Raw genomic sequence first — 18,001 nt, forward strand, 5'->3', positions numbered from 1 at the left:
TGAGTTGGAGGAAGTCTGATGTTCTCAAAGGAGAAAGTTTCTCAGACAACACATGATTTACCTTTGCTTTGGTTCCACAGAACCAAATCCTTAAACCTAAATCCTTAGGTTGTCAGAAGCTATTTACATCAAATAACATCAAACTTTCACTGAAAATACAAAACAAATGCCCTTTAAGAACCTGCTGTCCCAAAATGATATGGAAAAAAGTAGATTAGAATGAAAAAGTATAAATATTTCATAAAAATAAGCATTTCATTAAGAATGCATACTCAGAATTTCTCTTCCATTCTTGGAAAAGGGTTTTTAATTAAAATCTATAAGGCACAAGTATAAGGTGAAAGGCAGAACTAATATCCTTTAGAGTAAAAACAAAACAACAGAAGAAAAAAATTCCTATGGAAAATGCAGAATCAAAGTAGTAGCACGGTGAGGATTTGACCCCTCAAATTTCCCCATTTTTGTCTTTACTATATTTCCACTCTCAAAAGGTACAAAGATCTCAACACACTCCTCTAAGTCATATTAGAATTTTGCTGGGTCTTTGTTTTCAAAATGTTGGAATGTGATTGCTGCAGTCTTTGAGGCTGCATGAAGTCGTTTTTATATGAGAGCAATACCGGGCCCATGGCTGAGCCCTTCGCTACATGTATCAAGGGTAAATTGCACCTCACTGAATGCTAATCAGTGATTATATTTACAAAAAGAATTAGGAGGACGCAGAGTTCTGCTGTAATTCAGAAGAAAAATTTTGAGAGGAAGTGGGAGAAACTAAAATATAACAATGCTGGAAAATATTAGTCTTTACTAGAAGTAGAGCTCTCTTTTTCTATCCTTTTCTTGGCCATGACTTTGCAATGTACATTTACTTGGTAGAAGTGTATTAAAAAGAATATTTATTCTGCAGATTCTTGTTATGGTTCTCAGTTACGTAATTCTGGAAAGACAATTGTGTGGTGCCTTTATGACCATGTTTTCCTGACCTGTGGCCCCCTGAGTTCAGAGAAACAGTAGCAGTTGAGATGAATGCACTGAAGAAGATACCAGTTTTTTTCCACCAACGCTACCTTGTTATTGTTAATTTCCAGCACTTCAGCCTCTAGACCAGGCTTTTAGGAAAAACAGTTTCTTTTCGGATAAGAAAAAACTTCTCTGAAAATTTCAAACAGAGTTGGTGCAAATTATATAAACCACAAGATAAACAAAGAGCCTAAGACTATACCATAACAATATTTTTTGGTAGAAAGCTTTTGAGCAATCATGATCTCTCTGAATACATCACTAAACCAGAGACTTGGAAGTCTATCCATGGCAAAGTATTTTAACCAATAGCACGTGGGCTACAGTTGAGAAATTCATATAATAATAATCGGCTAGAAAAACTATTTTCCAAATTCATTTTAGCTGCAACGGTGGAATATATCTCTTTTTCATACACAATAAAAAGAACAGAAAAAGATTACACGTGTTCTATAACACATTCATCAGAAAAGCAGAAATAAAGAAACCCCAAATCCAGCATCACTTCCTTGGAGAGAAAAGGGTTTGGGAGTGAAACGAAGTTAAAAAAGTATCTGTGAAACAGTTGTGTCAGATTTCCATGAACAGAAACTAAAAATGCTGTTTCAAAGCGATTATTACAGAATGTATCAAACTTGCAGATATTTCATTGTGCAGCATCCTTAAAAAAAGAATGCATTTCAAACTTGATTCTGCAAATTTTTCTTGTACCCTAGACACAGATGTACAAAAAGTTAATGAGGTCAGTTATGACTTGCCAATGTTTCCCTTAAATTTTACACCAGCAGTAATTCCAAAGCAGGTCATGAGATGGGGGAATCAGATTCTGACTATGTCCTTTAATAACAACCTGTAATTAATAGTTGCTTTTCATGTTCATATTGCTCGGACAGGCAGTGGATTAGCATGCCAAAACATGAGACTTTCGTCAGATGACATATAATTCATGTTACCACACAAAGTTACTGATACCAAGCATGTTCAAAGGAGCCCATCTTCAACATTGTAAAACCCAAACCAGCAAGATCTTAGAAAATACTCTGAGCAGAAATGTGTCCTGAAGAGTCAGGAAGTATTACCCTAACAGGGTAACTTGCATTCTTCTGATCACTCAGCAGTGACTAGAGGATGTTTTACCTTCAATTCTGAACACATTCTAAATTTCAATCTGTTTTGGAGAGATCTGCATGTGATGAAAAAGGAGCGTGTTGCCCTTTTCAGTTTATAATGTCACCAGAAATTAAGTCTATTTAACAGATGTGGAATTCATCATTTCAGCCTTTAGCTTGCATTAGAGAGTCACCTTTTTGATAACTGATCCCACTGTGTGTTGTACATACTGCAAGTATCAAAGGAAGTCACATAAAAACAGATTTGCTTTTAACAGAAAAGCCACAGGTTCCTTATATTACAACCAAAGAAACGAGTCTCCATAACACCAAGTTTATCAGCAGTTTATCAAAGTTAAACCCTTGCAAGCAAAATAAAGTGAAATAAAAAATAGTTGCACTTTAAAACCCATATCTTCAGCTGATGACAGTAACTTTTATCTGACCGATCGTAGCTCACTAGTGTTAAGAGAGAACAGCCAACATAATTTGAAGAGCACATTTAAACATTTTAAGAGAGGTGCCTAGTAAGTATTTGCATCTTTCTCTCACTATACAAGTAACTTTTACACTGAGAAATGACACACTAAATGATCAGACTAAAAAAACTTACATTCGTTGTTTCCTGATAAGTAGGTACACCACAAAGTAACTCCTGTCATTTCTCTGCCTAAGTTTCCCTCCTATGAACCGGAAAAAACAGGATGGAAACAAATTAATTATGCATGGTATTCTCAATTAGTCCAGACCTTGATCCATGCATACCTCATTTTTATATTAAAAATACATTTAACATCTTTACTCAAACCTGCTATCAATGCCACTGAATTTGACATAATCCCAGAAAGCTTTCCTCTTTTTAACTGACACAAATCCAAATGCGGTATTGCCTCTTGAATACTCTCTGTTCGGTTTCTTGCCACTTATCCCAACACAGTGGAAAAACTGTTAAAGATTCTTTAAGAAGGACTATGTACTTCTCTGCAGACAAAGGAAGGTCCAGACTAGACAATAATCCAATTTTTTTGTTGCAGAGAGAAGTCTCCAAACATCCAGTCATCACTCATTGACCACAAGGACAACAATTGTTTCCCTAGATTCCTTAAAAATAAGGCAGACTCATGTTAGACTTCTCGTAACTGGAAGTATTCTGGTAACATAGAAGATGACCATGCTTAAAATAATGGTGTTCCTAATCATCTTGCCTTTCACAAATTTACAACCCAAGAATTCATTAAGACAGGAGGGAAGTAGGTCTGATATATGAAATAATATTTACGTAGAAGCTTTAGCCAAAGTAACTTATTCTTGGCTTCTAATAGCAAATTAGTTCCTTTTTCCTATTTCACTGCATTTCATTTACATATAGATCAGGTCCTTGTATAATAATCGTAACAATTCCCTCAGTTTTGTGAAATAAACATTAATTCAAAAGAAAAACTGAACAAGAGAAAGAACAGAATTCAGTGGAAGCCAATTCCCCTACACTTACAAATTTCCAGGCACCTACATATTTCCATACTTGTGAAGCTGTGATTAGTCATGAAAATAAACTAAAATTAAACAACCTCAAGTTTTGTAACGACCCAGGAGGCAATTCCAAAAAAGCACTCATGGTTTTTCCAGGCAAGTGAGAATACAAAGGGGAGGGCTTGATTTTGACGCTGTCCCTTTCCCAGGCTCAAGGATCAGTGAAATGATGAGGCTTTTGCCTAGCTCTGTGTCCAGAGTCAGTGCTTGCATAACATGAACATACTGCAGGCATTTGTAAGTCCTCTGTACGAAACTAGGAGGTTAGTCTTTTCAGGACACCTGTGCAGGTATGCAGGAGGGAGAGAGAGCAAAATCCCAATGGTAGTTCCGACCAGGAGTCTGGTGCTAACTAGCCTGTAACTCACTGGAGGAAGAAATGGCCCTCTCTTGCCCTGCTCCCTTTCCCTTTATGGCTGTTAGATTGTAAAAGTGAACAAAAGCCATTCCTAGGCTTATGGCTGTACTTCTGTACCATTTCTAGTTTCCCAGCCTCCCTGGAAGGAGCTATTCAAGTTGGTAGTGCCAGGGACTCGAACATACCAGCCTAAAGCACATCTTGGAGGGTTTATAACTATTTTTCATAGCCCGGTAATTTAGCATGGACATGCGTGATGCAGCTGTACACTAAAAAAAAACACAAATATGGTACCTCCTCGGTCTCTCGCTACTTGACACAGGTCTTTCCAGCTCAGTCAAAGCCAAACCATTCCTCCCATTACCCCATCACCCACCTGTCTTAGCCACCTCTGCTTCAGCCCTTCACTTCCTCCAAAGTGGCAAAGGGAGAGAAGTTGCTTTTAGCAGTGATACCACCCCTTTTTCTCATTCCAGCTGGGCCATTCTCTACTTGCTGCCATGACTGTTGCTCTGATTTTATTTTTTTGTGCCTGGCAGAATTTTTATAGTCCTGTAAGACAAGGGTTTTCATTTTCTGATTTACAGGAGTACTTTCAGACTCCCAGAAATTGTTATAGTGATTAGAACCTGTGGCAAAAATCCAGTATTTCCTCAACAGTTTATCTTTTATATCTTTTACTCTTTACTTCTTTGGAAACAGAAGCAAGTATGATTGGTGTTCAGGTTAGCAATTAGAAAACAATTGTCACTTTTCTTCTCAGACAAGCTAAGAGTGAAAACATCTCTTATAAAAATCAAGCTCTACTTGAATCCTTTTTCCAGACTAGCAGTGAGGTTTGTATATAGACATTACTGTAATAATGTCAAAGTTCAATCATACGCAGAGTTTATTAGATTTTGTTTTATTCTTTCCCTTGAATTATTCATTGACTATCTATAATTTCCCAAAGAATAATTTCATAAAGTGCTACAGCAATAAAACTCTCCATATATAGCATACCAATGTGGATGGTATTTATGATGTACTCAAAGAAAGATCAGCTTGTTACATTAATCATGTAAAAATATTGAAAAATTATATTTAATCATTTCTATTTGAAAATAAAACCTGCTCAGAGCTTTAAAACCTGCATGAAACTTAGAATTAAATATCATACAACACTTCCTGCAACAATATACATAATTATTCAATACTACCAGCTTTGTCTTGTGTTCAGTAATCTATCATCTTATTTTCTCTGAATTGTGGGTTGTATTTAATCTTTTTGATTGGGTAGGTTTTGATTGGAGCATTCCAGATTTAGCAAGGAGAAACAGTAAGATGTATAAAGCCCTATCCTCCGTTCAAGACAAGCTGAACAATAAGACATCTCCTTCCTGAACCCCAGTTCTGATTCTGAGGACCATCAGGATTCTACTGAACACCAGCACGGTTTCGAGCACCTTCTGGGCACATTCTGTGTTTATCAGAGTCTCTATGATGAGACAAAGCACACACAGAACATTCGTGTTGGAAAGCTAGGGTGTGTTCTTCTAGAGTGCCACAGATTTCTTTCAGGGCTACCTGCAAGGATGTCTGTCCATTCAGTAACAGGATGAAGGAAGCAAAGATGTGGCCTACCACAATTTATCACTGCAAGTGTTGTGACACAAATTGTAAGCAGAAGTAGTAAGATTGGTAAATTTTTTTGAACAACACCTAGTTAACGAATTGTTCCCTACATTTGACTTCGGGAGCACCAAATCACACTGTACTTCAACCTGGTCTGGACAGTTATGCTTACCAGGCTTTGCTATCCTCTGCCTCTACAAAGTCAAGGGAAAGTCACATCTGAAGACACAACCCACTCTCCAATAGGCCAAAAAGCAGAAGCTCTGCCTACTATTTCTGGAGGGCTCGCATGCACTGTGAGCCAAATCATGCCAACATCTTTCACGTGTTTATAAAGCTAAAAACAGTGCACCAATATACCTAGCTTGTGGCATATGAAATTAAATGAAAAATGACTGAGCGTGATTCCTAATGAATGAGAATATATTGCCATAGAGCTTTACCTGTGTCAGGCCTGTAGGATCATTCCAAAAAGTCAATTTTTGAAAAGCTGGAAACTGCAAATAAACAAACACGTACTTAATTAGAAAATAAATCTATGAAAAGACAACAATGCTTTTATAAACTTTAACAAGCGGTGTGTGTGTATAGAATATATAAACTTACATATACATAAATGAAAGATTTTTTTCAGAAGCTTAGGGTCCCCGTGAAGGAATCAAAGAATAAATAGTTGGTGTAACACCAACATGCTCAGCTTTCAGCTTTGAGCATTAATAACTTATTTGAAATAGCTCTGCCTCCTGCATATGAGCCACCCTGTAGTGTTTCAGCTGATTTTGATTCTCTTCATGCAGAAACCTTTTAGCTAATCATTTTCATCTCTGTGTGTCAATAAATCTTGCATCTCTAGGGCAATGACTTTTACTCAGCAAATGTTAAGCAGAAATAAAACTGCCCAGAACACTCTACGCATGAGAATTTCAATAAGAATTTAGCAATATATTGATCTACTTCTCCCCCTTCTGACTTTTCATTACTCTGTCACTTCTGCCTCCTGAATTCAGTAAGATAAAAAGCTAAAATAGCATGTGACTTACGGGCTTTAGCCAATCCTACGCAAATAATTTTTGAATGGCTTCACCAACAGCAAACTCACAAAAAAGCCTTATAACAATAAAAATGCTAGAAAATGGTCAATAATCTACTCTTGAACAGAAGAATTGGCAGTCACAGACTACGAGCAAGTGACCTCTTACACAAATATAGACAGAATAAGACAGAGAAATTAGAGATTAATAAAATAATAAAAAAGAGCAAAGCCTGTAATGAAAAGCCATGTTTCTATGGCTTTCTAAGTGTAATGTATTTTTAAATGCTCTACATTACCTCTTCCTTGCAAGCCAGCTGACCAACTATTTACATTTTAAACCATTCCTTAAACAAAGTAAAATGAAGTTAATGCAACTCTTGTGTAATTATTTATTAGCACCTACCACCTGAGAGCCACTTGGATGTGCCAGATCACATTTCCTGCACACAAGTCGAACAAATGATGTTTCCATTCCCCTAATATTAATCAATGAGAACCAGAAGAGGGCACATTAAACATTAAATTTCCTTATGTCTCAAAGTTATATGCTGGCCTACTGAATGTGCTGCAATTTCTGACACATCAGTCAAAGGGATTTGGAAATTATTTGGTTTGATGGCCTGACAGGAGCAATGCAGGAAAGGAAAGCCACGCATTGTTTAGAACCCACAGGCTTTTCCCACGAGATCATCGACTGTGAAATAGCCCATAGATAAAACTCACAAAAATGGCTAAGTGACAAGCATTTCTAAATTAGGACTGAGTACTTTTTACCAGTACCGAGTGCTCCACAGAAAAAGTTTGTTGCTACATACTAACACCTGTCAAAACATCTTAGAGCAGACAACGCCTATACTAAGAAAGACGTGTTTTCACTAGGAAAGTGTGGGTTTACCTCCACAATTGTAACAGATCTGATGGCCAACTCTCTGCTTGTGATTTACAAGACTACAGCCTTGCAGGCTGATGTGGTTAATTTTAAAGCACTGTACCATTTTGTTGTCAGTGTGAAAAAGAAGTGCAGAGACAACAGTTAAGAGAGACACATAAATGGGGCACTCTACAGCTGATGCAACCACTCGTTCTAGGGAAGTCAGTGAATTGAAGAACGTTAAATATTGTACTGGCACTGGCTCGGGTGTGTTTCTAACTCCTCTGTGAGCTCATTCTGTTCAGCTAGTGGCAGAAAAGTAAGCCAGGTAAAAATAAAAATAAATAATAGTAACAGGGAGTAGTCAAACCCAGCAGTAAGGACAACAGCATCAAGTTCCATAAGGTGTTAAGAGCCGCAATTTCTGCTGGAGGACACTTTGCAGCTGGTTGATGGCACAGAATACCACATACAGGACACGAAGGGACTTTCAGACTAAAATTCAAAAGACTGTTTATTTGGCTGATGTTTTCAAACTCCAAAGAGGTGGAGGATACACCAGACTTCCTCCTGTTGCTTATCTGCTCTTCACCCTCTTAGTCATCTGGTGGTGCTGTATCCATCAATGGCTGTATTTTATTTTATTTTTTATCTTAAGACATTTCAACAGAGCAAGATTAGGGAGTTACTACATGTGCTCTCTGGGCTGTTCTCAGATTTGGACTATCAGCTCCATGTCAAACATGTTCCCAGCTTTCTCTTCCAGGTACTTGTGTCTTTCTCTTCTTTATTGTTATCTCATATGCGTACCCCTCTTAATGACGCTCCCTTCCCACTAATAATTTGTTGTAATGGTTTTCAGCTTTTTTCCACATATAGAAATACTTCACTTTGGAGGTGTAGACTCCAACAGAGTAAGTTTCAGCATAGCTAAAATGAGCTTGTTTTGGTTTTTCTTAGAATATTCTAGAGAAAACAGAGTCCACACACTACCAAGTCAAACTACCGAGCTATAATACTGACACGGAGATGCAAAACCACAAGTATTTATCGTACAATTTCATTTTCTTATCAAGAACTAATTCACTTCTCTTGTTATCTTCCCTGCTTGTCCCTTCCCCTGCCAATGGAGATGGCTGAGGTCTCCAAATACACAGAGCCTGATTTCTTATCTTCTTTCAAAATCTCCTGGAATTAGTTAACTGGAAAACAATTAATGAAGCCTTCTGTAAGTCATTAACAGTTATGTTAGATTTCTCTAGAGGCCTTTGGATTATTCAGTCTATGTTTACTCTGACCTGACCGAAATATAAATCCTCAGTACTTACTGCTACTTGCTGCACCACCTTTATTCAGACCATAACAAACATCCAAGTTACAGAACAGCTACACACGACAGTGTATCAGATGAACTAGGGGGTAGCTGTTTTCAGCAGGATTTACAGACAAAAAACTGAGCCCAGACGAAAGCTGATAACCTATAAATCCAGCTAAGCTGTAACAGGAACAGTACGACTGACCCTGCTCTATCAAACTGATGCCAGAGCACAGCACAATTTCACAAAAAAGATTATGAGTTCTGGGACAATATCTATTTTCTTTCTGTTCCAGAGCAGACCTACCAGAGTGGGGTCATGATCCAAGATTTACACTCCCACATGTTTTTACTGCAAATGTTGAAAAAATGGCAATGAAAATAGAGGAATTTGGTCACTGAATAGTGTTTACACTCCAAAATGGGGGTGATAAATCATCTAAGGTAAAAAGACTATTTGCAACCAGGTTACTAAACCTTAGAAGTAAAACTAAGAGTATTCATAACGTCCTGTACATTTTGTGACAACGGTATTACTTTGCTTCTCAAAGAGCAGAGAATGTGTAGTTACATATCTAAAAGTGCCCAGAATGCTCCCGAAAGAAGTCTTACATAGCAAAGCAGTCCTTAAAAAAATTGTTGCCTTATCATAGACAACTTCTGTCAGCAATGTGTCAATTTAAAAAACACTGCATTAAGAACTTGCTTTTAAAAGTGCATGGCTTTCTGTCTTGAAATGGAAACAAAACATTACAATTCAGAACTTCTTACAGACTGAAAATTACAAGTTTTTATTATCTCCATTCTGCATAAAAGTGACAATTCAGCACTAAAATCTCCTACACTTATTCCTGCGTCATGATAAACTTTTGCATGCTACAGCCCACCAAACTATTAAATAAATTTAAAAAAAAAAAACCTTTACAAGGGGGTAAGTTGATCTTTTCCTCTCCAAGAATCATTTTCAGCATCCAACAAATGTTAATCGCATTTGTCCTAACACAACTGAACACTTCAAAACAGAATGTATGCCAACAGGGTCTTTGTGCAAAGATTTAGAAAGGTTCCCTGGGGCATTTTTTCTGCAGCACTTCATGCACACCTGTATACCAGTTCATTGGTTTGGGTAGATACCTGCCTTGTAAAGACCAGCAATGCTTTTTACTTATTCCAGGTACAAATGACAAAATGAGCACAGAGTTGTTTTGTTTACGTTTAAATATGAGCACGAGCATATTATCCAACTTCTCTGATACAAGATTTCAGCTGTGGTTTTCATAATACCTGAAGTGTCTCCATGAAAGAAACAGATTCTGGTATTCCAATATTTTTTTTTAATAACACAGGTGATATGGTGCCAATTAAATTACAACACAAGTACGGGATAACATTTAACATGTCTGTCTCACATACAAGCTAAACTCATCTCAGAGTTCTGAGTGCCTTGAGTATTTTCAAGGTCACACTGTAAATTCATAAACTTTACCATAATAAAAACCCAAACAATTTGTAGCTTGATGCAGAGTCATTCACAGATAGCTCCCATAATCTCTTCATATATCAAAGGGAAATCACGTAATTGGCCGTGACAGTGGACTTAAAAATTTAAATTTAGGTACAGCTTCAGCAAGAGAGATTGCATTCTATTAGCCTCAGTTCAGATGCACGAGCTACAAAGTCTAGTTGTTCCCTCTGTGTGTCCCTTCTACGATTAGGAAAAGGAACAATTTAATTAGAAATAATCCTGCCAAGGGCAAGTATCAAAGAAGAAAAGCTAGGAGAAAAAGCTTTTTTTGTCCAGCAGACAGATGAGCCTGGTTACTAGGATGTGGACTGTGGTCTTACCTCAAGCAAAGGATAATGCATTCCAACGTTTCACAACTATTTGTTTATTACGTATTTTTTTAAATGATGCTGTGATATTTTCTAAACATAATGGGGCCCGCACAAAACCTGCCAATTGTTAAAGAAAGCAGGATACAGTTTCAGTGTGCAGTATGTACTTCACAGGGACTAAGTTGCAGAGAAGAAACAAGCTTTGCCTTATGTAATGTTGCTGCCTCATCTCAAACTCTCATAAAGGAACATAAAGTGCCTTTTGGAGGTTGTACTCCCTCCAGAGTTATTTGGTAATAAAGACTTAACAGACAAAGTTTGAAAGTAAAACCAATTTTTAAGCAAGCCAGGATCACAACTCTTTAGAGATTATCACTGGAGATCAAAGTCAGCAACAAATGCTTAGAGCCAAACAGAGAATGTCAGGGTTGTCTTCTTAGTACATAGAAGCTTCGGAGTTTTATATGGTCCCCTTTCTAATTAAGATTCAATATATCAGTTAGCTGTGATCTTTGGTGTCTTCTGCACCTGAATAATATTTTCTGACATTTAAGTGAAGCTAAATCTGAGTGTGTCAGTGACAGTAATGAACTGTATACTCAGAACTATATTAAAATAAGGTTCCATAGGTTGGGTTTCATAAATTTCCTTGAAAATGTGGATCTAGCAGGAGATTCACTTCTTTTTAAGATAATCTCGTGCCTGGTGACAACTTTTCAAAATTAGGATAAAAATTGAATGCATCAGGATAAAGAAAAAAAGTAAAAACCTGTAAAAACCTGTCTTTTACTTGCTATCTTACAACACAGGGTTTCTGTGAGCAGTACAAAACAAATGTGGCCCTTTTTAAGACTGAATGTTTTGGGAATTTCAAGTTCCTATTTCCTAATATTTTTATTATCATCATCAAAAAAATTTTGTCAGGTTCCTTCTTTTGTCTTTTAAAATTCAGCCTGTTAGTCAGATATAGCTCCAAAACGCAGGTGTCTGAGAGGTTGTCGAGAGTTTGAAAATGAGACCGCTGTTTTTAAATTCTTATGTTGGGCTGCTACAGAAAAATGATAGTTATGACAAATGTGCCAAATAAAAAGAAGCCACATCACATCACATCACCGTATTATTTTTCCAACAACATATCTGAGTTGCAATCTCAGAAATAACAGCTTACTCTGCAAATGTGTAAAGCCATCTAGTGGGTCTTAGCAGATTTCAGAGACACTTTAGCCATAAAGCAAGTATTTTCCTTTGGACTCTACGCTCAGTGCACAGAGGTAAAATTTCACTTAACCAGTAAAATCAGAAATCAAACACCTCACAGTTCTGATTCTGATCTAAAATTGAATTTAAATAGACATTGGCTAAGGAGAAAGTTCTACAGAGTGTCCTACAGAGTGTCATAGCCGAATAAAAAGAGATGTTGAAGAAATCATTTTTAAAAATAACTTGCCACATAGATACCATAGTTCCATTATTTTTCCATCTGTACTAATCAGGGACTAGCCTGAGAATAAAATGGTTCAACGCTAGCATTGTGATAATGTCTATATTGGGAATCAACCTGTTTTTAATTTAATTGGATTTTATAAAACATGGGCACAATGGTGGGAAAATATAATTACTAAGTCAACCATACAAGGAAAAAAGATTAAAACTTTCCTCTATTATTGTACAGTCCTAGTGCTCTACAATTGCCCTGTCACAAAGTTGGAATATGTTTAAAATCCCCTGCCAGATCCAGACTGTTCAGAACAAAGTTTTGCTGTCCTTTTCCTTCCACTTCCTTATTTTGGGATTGATTGCACCTCCGTAATTTCAGAAGCTCACATGGATTTTGTAGCTTGGCCTCTACAAATAACAAATAACTAGGATACTTCACTTTCAAAGGCATGTCAGGAGCTGAAGTTAGAAGCCTGTGGTAAATTAATTTGTTTCTGCTAAAGAAAATTTATAGCTTTCATTGCAAAACATTTTTTCTATGACCAGACACAGATAACCTTAACTGGCAGCACTCCAATTTAACAGCAGCACTTTACAATATATTTTTTTAAACAGTAGCTTTAAATATATATCTACTTATCCAAACCACATTAGCTCTGATTGTGCCAGGCATGATATATGCATTTAGTAATAAAATAAGAAGTCCCCATTCCAAACAGCCTACAGGCTAAGCAGATGAAATGAAAGAAGATAATGACTATTTTGCAGAAAGAAAACTGAGGCAAAGCTCAGAATCATAAACAATGTAGGTGTTAGGCTAAAATTCAGATATCGTAGATATGGGACTAGAACAAGGACCTTCTAAGTCCCTCTCCAGTGCCTTACATAAGGCTTCTCCTCGTGAGTAAAATGCAGTATGGCTTATTATGGTACTGTGAAGCTTTTTAATCAAGGAGTATTTGGATTACATATAAATATAACATTTTTTCCAAAAAGCAAAAACAATTATTTTTCTGACAACGCGCTACTCTTTAATGACTTTTCAATTTAAAACTAAACTGCAGTGACCTGTGACTGCTTTGATATCCCATTTACTCATCTTTTCCAGAAGCAATCCAGATTTTCTCCTTCATCTGAAACTGCTGGTTGATTTTTCAGAAACAAAGAAAATGCTAATAGTCAAACTGAGGTCTGCTCATCCTGAGTGGACACCTGATGGACAAGAACCATCACATTTGGAATATCTGGAGAGTTACCTGAAACTTCACCCTTATTTTCAGAGTTCCAAGACAGCAGTGGTAACATACCAATATAACGCTGTGAAACAAAAGAGATTTTTTTCCTCCATTTTTTACAGACTGAATATACGAACCCTGAAATGGTTAAAGACCAAATAGGGCCTCAGTATTATGTGAAATTTAGCACCTCAGGTGGCCTTATGCCCTAAACCATTACAAAACATTGACTCAAGGGAGATCAATACAACATATCCTGGCACTACCAGAGTTTGGAGCTTATGAAATCAGATGAGATCACAGCCTGAAACCATAATTGGCATAGAATAACAAAAATTTTATTACTCTTATTATTAAAAATAAATATGTTTGCTTTATGTTTATTGGAAAAACAATGAGACTTCAACTTCAGCCTTTATTACTGTTTTAGGGCCTTTCATTTTTCTTCTTCACTTTGCTCACTACGGCCACTTTCTGACGAGGATTTGGGGTTTGGTTTTGGTTTTTCAAAAAGGGAAATTATTCACATGCAGGCCTAAAAAATTTCGCTACAGTTACTAATACCATATTTCCAAGCAGCAGACAGGGAAACGTGTAAAACCTTCTGGAATTAGCAGAACAAAGAGGAAAAGGCAAGATGGCAAGACACTGTACCTTAACAGCTGGATGCCAATTACCACACTCTATTAACAAAACGTCTACTGGAGGTGTCTTTTGTCTCCTCACCCGCACAAATTCAATTAGAGGTCTCTTTTCGTTTCAGGCAGCTCAAAATTTCAAACAGGTTTCACCTAAAAAGATGAGTGATCTCCATTTCATTTAATTGAAGGCATTATTACGCTTTTTTATTGCCACCCTAGTTATTATAAATTAGGGCTCTTTCACCATTTGATAAATTCCGCGACTTTCATCCTTGTGCGCTTTTAAAGTTCACCTCTAAGAGGGAGGTCTGTATATAAAAAGGAACCCTCTGGCCCATGTGAGATAATTTAAAGAGATGTGTAGTACATGACGTGAGGTATCAACAGAAATTCGCCATGGTATGTACTTCTAGGAAAGGCCACCTATAGCACACTAAATGTGTCTGGCATTATTAGAACTTTTTTTTTTTTTTCCTAGCTAAAAAACTTGCAGTGCTTCCCTTGCTGTGTCTGTCAGGATTCCAGGAAGCTGCATATGGCCACATGACAGTATTACCAGCATTCAACATTAAAATTATGGGTCGAAAGTAGTACAAATTGAAGATCTAAATAGAAAAAAAATATATAAAGAATAATCTTTTAAAGGCTTTTTGGGAAGTTTTGGTTTGGGGCGTGCAAGCTTTTGGTTAATACTTAGGTCATAGTTTCCTTTTATTCTCTTCACCTAAAGATGGCTACTTGAGATGCAATTCCTAATCACAAAGCCCCTAGTCCACTGGTTACTAGAAGCTTTCATGGAGGTTTGCCATTTAAACCTGAAGTCACACTTTTGGGTGACAAGAAACAGAAATTGGCAGAACAGTGGGCACCAGCCATACAGCAACACCTGTCCCTGCGGGGCCAAGAGAAGATGACCATGCTCTAACTGGAGAAGAAAGAAGAAAGAGCAGTAGGTGCAGGAGAAATCTTGTGCTGCTCTTGAGCCTTCCTCATCTCCTTAAAGTAAAAGGCTGAGACTTTTTGGTGGAGCAGGGAATATCTGGTCAGTTTGGCAAGAGAACCACACTCGTGGCTGCAGTTGGCGAAGGGAAGGAAACAAAACTGGTAGTGCAGTTGGATGCCAAAAGGGTATGTAGCAGAAAAAATCTGGGAATCACTCACCACAAATAAACTTATTGTCTCATGATTTTTGTAGCCATGGTATAGCAAATCATGCCAATGATATTTTATTTGGGAGGGAATTCTGTCTTAATTTGATGTCTGAATTGATGTCTTTTTTTTTTTCAAACTTTATGGATAACAGATTAAATTTTATAATGAACTTTCAATATTTTCTTTTAAAACATATGACTAAAGTAATTAACACTGGTTTTGTGCAGCATAAAAGTATTTTTGTAGACTTGCCTACAGACTATATCATGTATTTCATTGGGTTATTATTATATCTCAGAACATTTTCTTCTGTAATTTGCAACATACTTCTGTTACAATAATGGAACTCACGAGCTCATCTCTTCAGCTAATTAAGTCCATAGAAATATCCTCAGGTGTGTCAGCTGAAAACTGCATTAAGTAGCAAAAATGCCAGCACACTGATACTGCATTCACATCTTACTAGGATTCAGCTTGTGATCACATTCATAATTCCTTTGATCCCTCTGCCCGTCAGTCCAGATAATTCACACCACTTTTATATAACCTTCAAAATTATACGTGATCCAAAATTGTCTATAGGGTGCAATAGAAACAAAAGGCAAGCTAGTAAAAGGAAAAAAAACGTAACCCAAAACCACACAGGTCATGTAAGTCATTATACCATTCAAACATTCAAACAGATGTACCCTGATTTCTATTTTGGTCTGTACACTAAACCAAATTATGCATTTCCTCTAAACTTCTTGACCCTTGTAAAGTACTTGAAAGTACTTGGAACATTATCCAACAACTTCTAACAGACCAAAACCTGTTGTAAAATACTACCCATTTCAAACGCTAGAACTTGCAAATGATCCTGAATTCACTAGCAGCTAGGATTACATGACCTGTGTGGTTTTGGGTTACATTTTTTTTCCCCTTTACTAGCTTGCCTTTTGTTTCCATTACACCCTGCAGATAATTTTGGATCACGTATATGTACATCCAGATTCCTAGAGATATATTCAATGGTCACAAGTTGAACTTCCTATAGGAGCTACCCAAGCAACTACTTAACTCCCTTTTCCCAAAATGGCCTGTTAGCACAGCTGGTACCATGGGGCACTACAAGTGTCATTCGTGCTAATATACACGTTTTCTTTTCCTATTTTAAAAGTTTGGTGAGGGAAAGTAAAACTTTTAAAGGGGCATGGTTTTGCCATTGCTCAGTTCTGTTCCAAACAAATGGCCACACAAAGATCCTCTCTAAAATATCCATGGTAGTTTAAGGCTGGCACAAAAAATCTGGTATTTATACACCCTGCTGGGAAAGTGGCACCTTGTGAGCTATTTGCTGTTTCCCAAGTAGCTTCACAACATGAGATTTGCTCACAGTGTGTCCTTGCTCTATATTAAATGCTGCTCTGTGAAAAAAGTAGTGCCGTAGTGTCACCTAGTGGGAAGCTCTGCTTGCTGCCTTTTTTTTACAGCACCAACAAACAATGTGGTAAATAACAAAAAAAAGAAAACTGGGGTGTTGTTTTTATCTGCTTTACGACATACCACATTCCAGTCTACTATATTGCTGTTACAGGCCTTTTTTTCTGTCCTTTTGTTTACTAAAAGCAGGTGATAGTTTAGAGTTGAAAAATACTGGATTTTCCCCAGACTTAATATATATCTGAGGAGTACTTGGTCTTCACTGGCTGATTTAAATATATACTAAACTCTGATGCTGGTCTTTTGATTCCGTGACAGTGTTCTAATGCAAGGTTCTATTCACTATTCTACTCTATCTTTCCCTTTATTTACTATGACAGACATTTCCACCTAATATCATTTCCATTTCCTCTCAGGAATTCTAATGACTTGTGAAATGACACTTTCAAACAGCTGATCCTTTCTGTAGTAATGAGGATTGTTTCAAGAAAGGAATTGGTGGGTGTATTTGTATCAGGGACCATAAATTTGTGGTTTAAAAAAATAAATAAATTGCTTTGAGTCAAGACAGGTGTGATAACACAACCAAAAACAATCCTTTTTTTAAGAAAGTTCTTTCATTAGAAGTGATTGGTGATATTAGCTAATCAGCTGCAGGTAGAACAACAGTTAAAACTGTTGTCTCTAAAAGCATGATAACTTAATCACTGTTATAAGGGGGGAATTCATTCGGTGCAATGGAATGTGTTTTGGGTTTTATTGTTTTAGGCTTTTTTTGGTGAGTTCCTAACAAAAACATGTTACCATTTGCTAACGTTGTTTTTCCTCAGCTGGCATTCCCTTATTCCAGTGCACAAGGGGAAGAAGGATCTAATGGTTTGTGGAATAGGAGGGAGGGAACAGTATAATGCAAGCTTTGCTGGCAGATGTTACAGGAATGCAAGGTATAACTGACAGCTAATTATCAAGTTCACTTGTTAGCATACTATGGCATTTTTGGCTGAACTAAAATACCTTAAGTGTGTGATTCATTTGAAACATTAAATGGCAAGTGAAGCTTCTTAAACCATTACTCTAAAAATAAATAAATCTGAGATGAAGAGGAATTAACCGAAGACACTGTCTTGGAAAGTGTCATGGTGTGGAAAATTAATATCCCTTTCAGAATTACTGAATGCAAATGATATAGATTATCCTTTTCTAAAATTAACCATCTTCCATTTTGGCTAGTAAAACTAATGTCCTAAAGATTCAGTTTCCTGATTAAAATACGAGTCCTTCAGGAATAATCTATTTCTGTACTTTAAATTCACCGCTATTTAACTATCTCCAGTTTTATAAATATTTCAATATTTTTCCCTCTCTCTTAAGAAGGAATAGGGGTGGCAATAAAACTTAACAAAGCCATGTACAATCTGCATAAAAAGG

General features: G+C 36.9%; 1 protein-coding gene across 1 annotated transcript in view; it reads right to left on the reverse strand.

Moving 5' to 3' along the window:
- Positions 1 to 18,001, reverse strand: part of ADAMTS2 (ADAM metallopeptidase with thrombospondin type 1 motif 2) — a 242,893-nt gene that overhangs the window by 219,661 nt on the left and 5,231 nt on the right. The window contains exons 3-4 of the mRNA XM_040573311.1: positions 6,075 to 6,128; positions 2,743 to 2,819 (exon numbers count right to left, since the gene is read on the reverse strand). Of these exons, the coding sequence (XP_040429245.1) occupies positions 2,743 to 2,791 (49 nt within the window). The 5' untranslated portion in view covers positions 2,792 to 2,819; positions 6,075 to 6,128. The remainder of the gene's footprint in view (positions 1 to 2,742; positions 2,820 to 6,074; positions 6,129 to 18,001) is intronic.

Source organism: Cygnus olor, chromosome 14 (genome assembly GCF_009769625.2).
Source record: "Cygnus olor isolate bCygOlo1 chromosome 14, bCygOlo1.pri.v2, whole genome shotgun sequence".
Lineage (NCBI taxonomy): Eukaryota > Metazoa > Chordata > Aves > Anseriformes > Anatidae > Cygnus > Cygnus olor.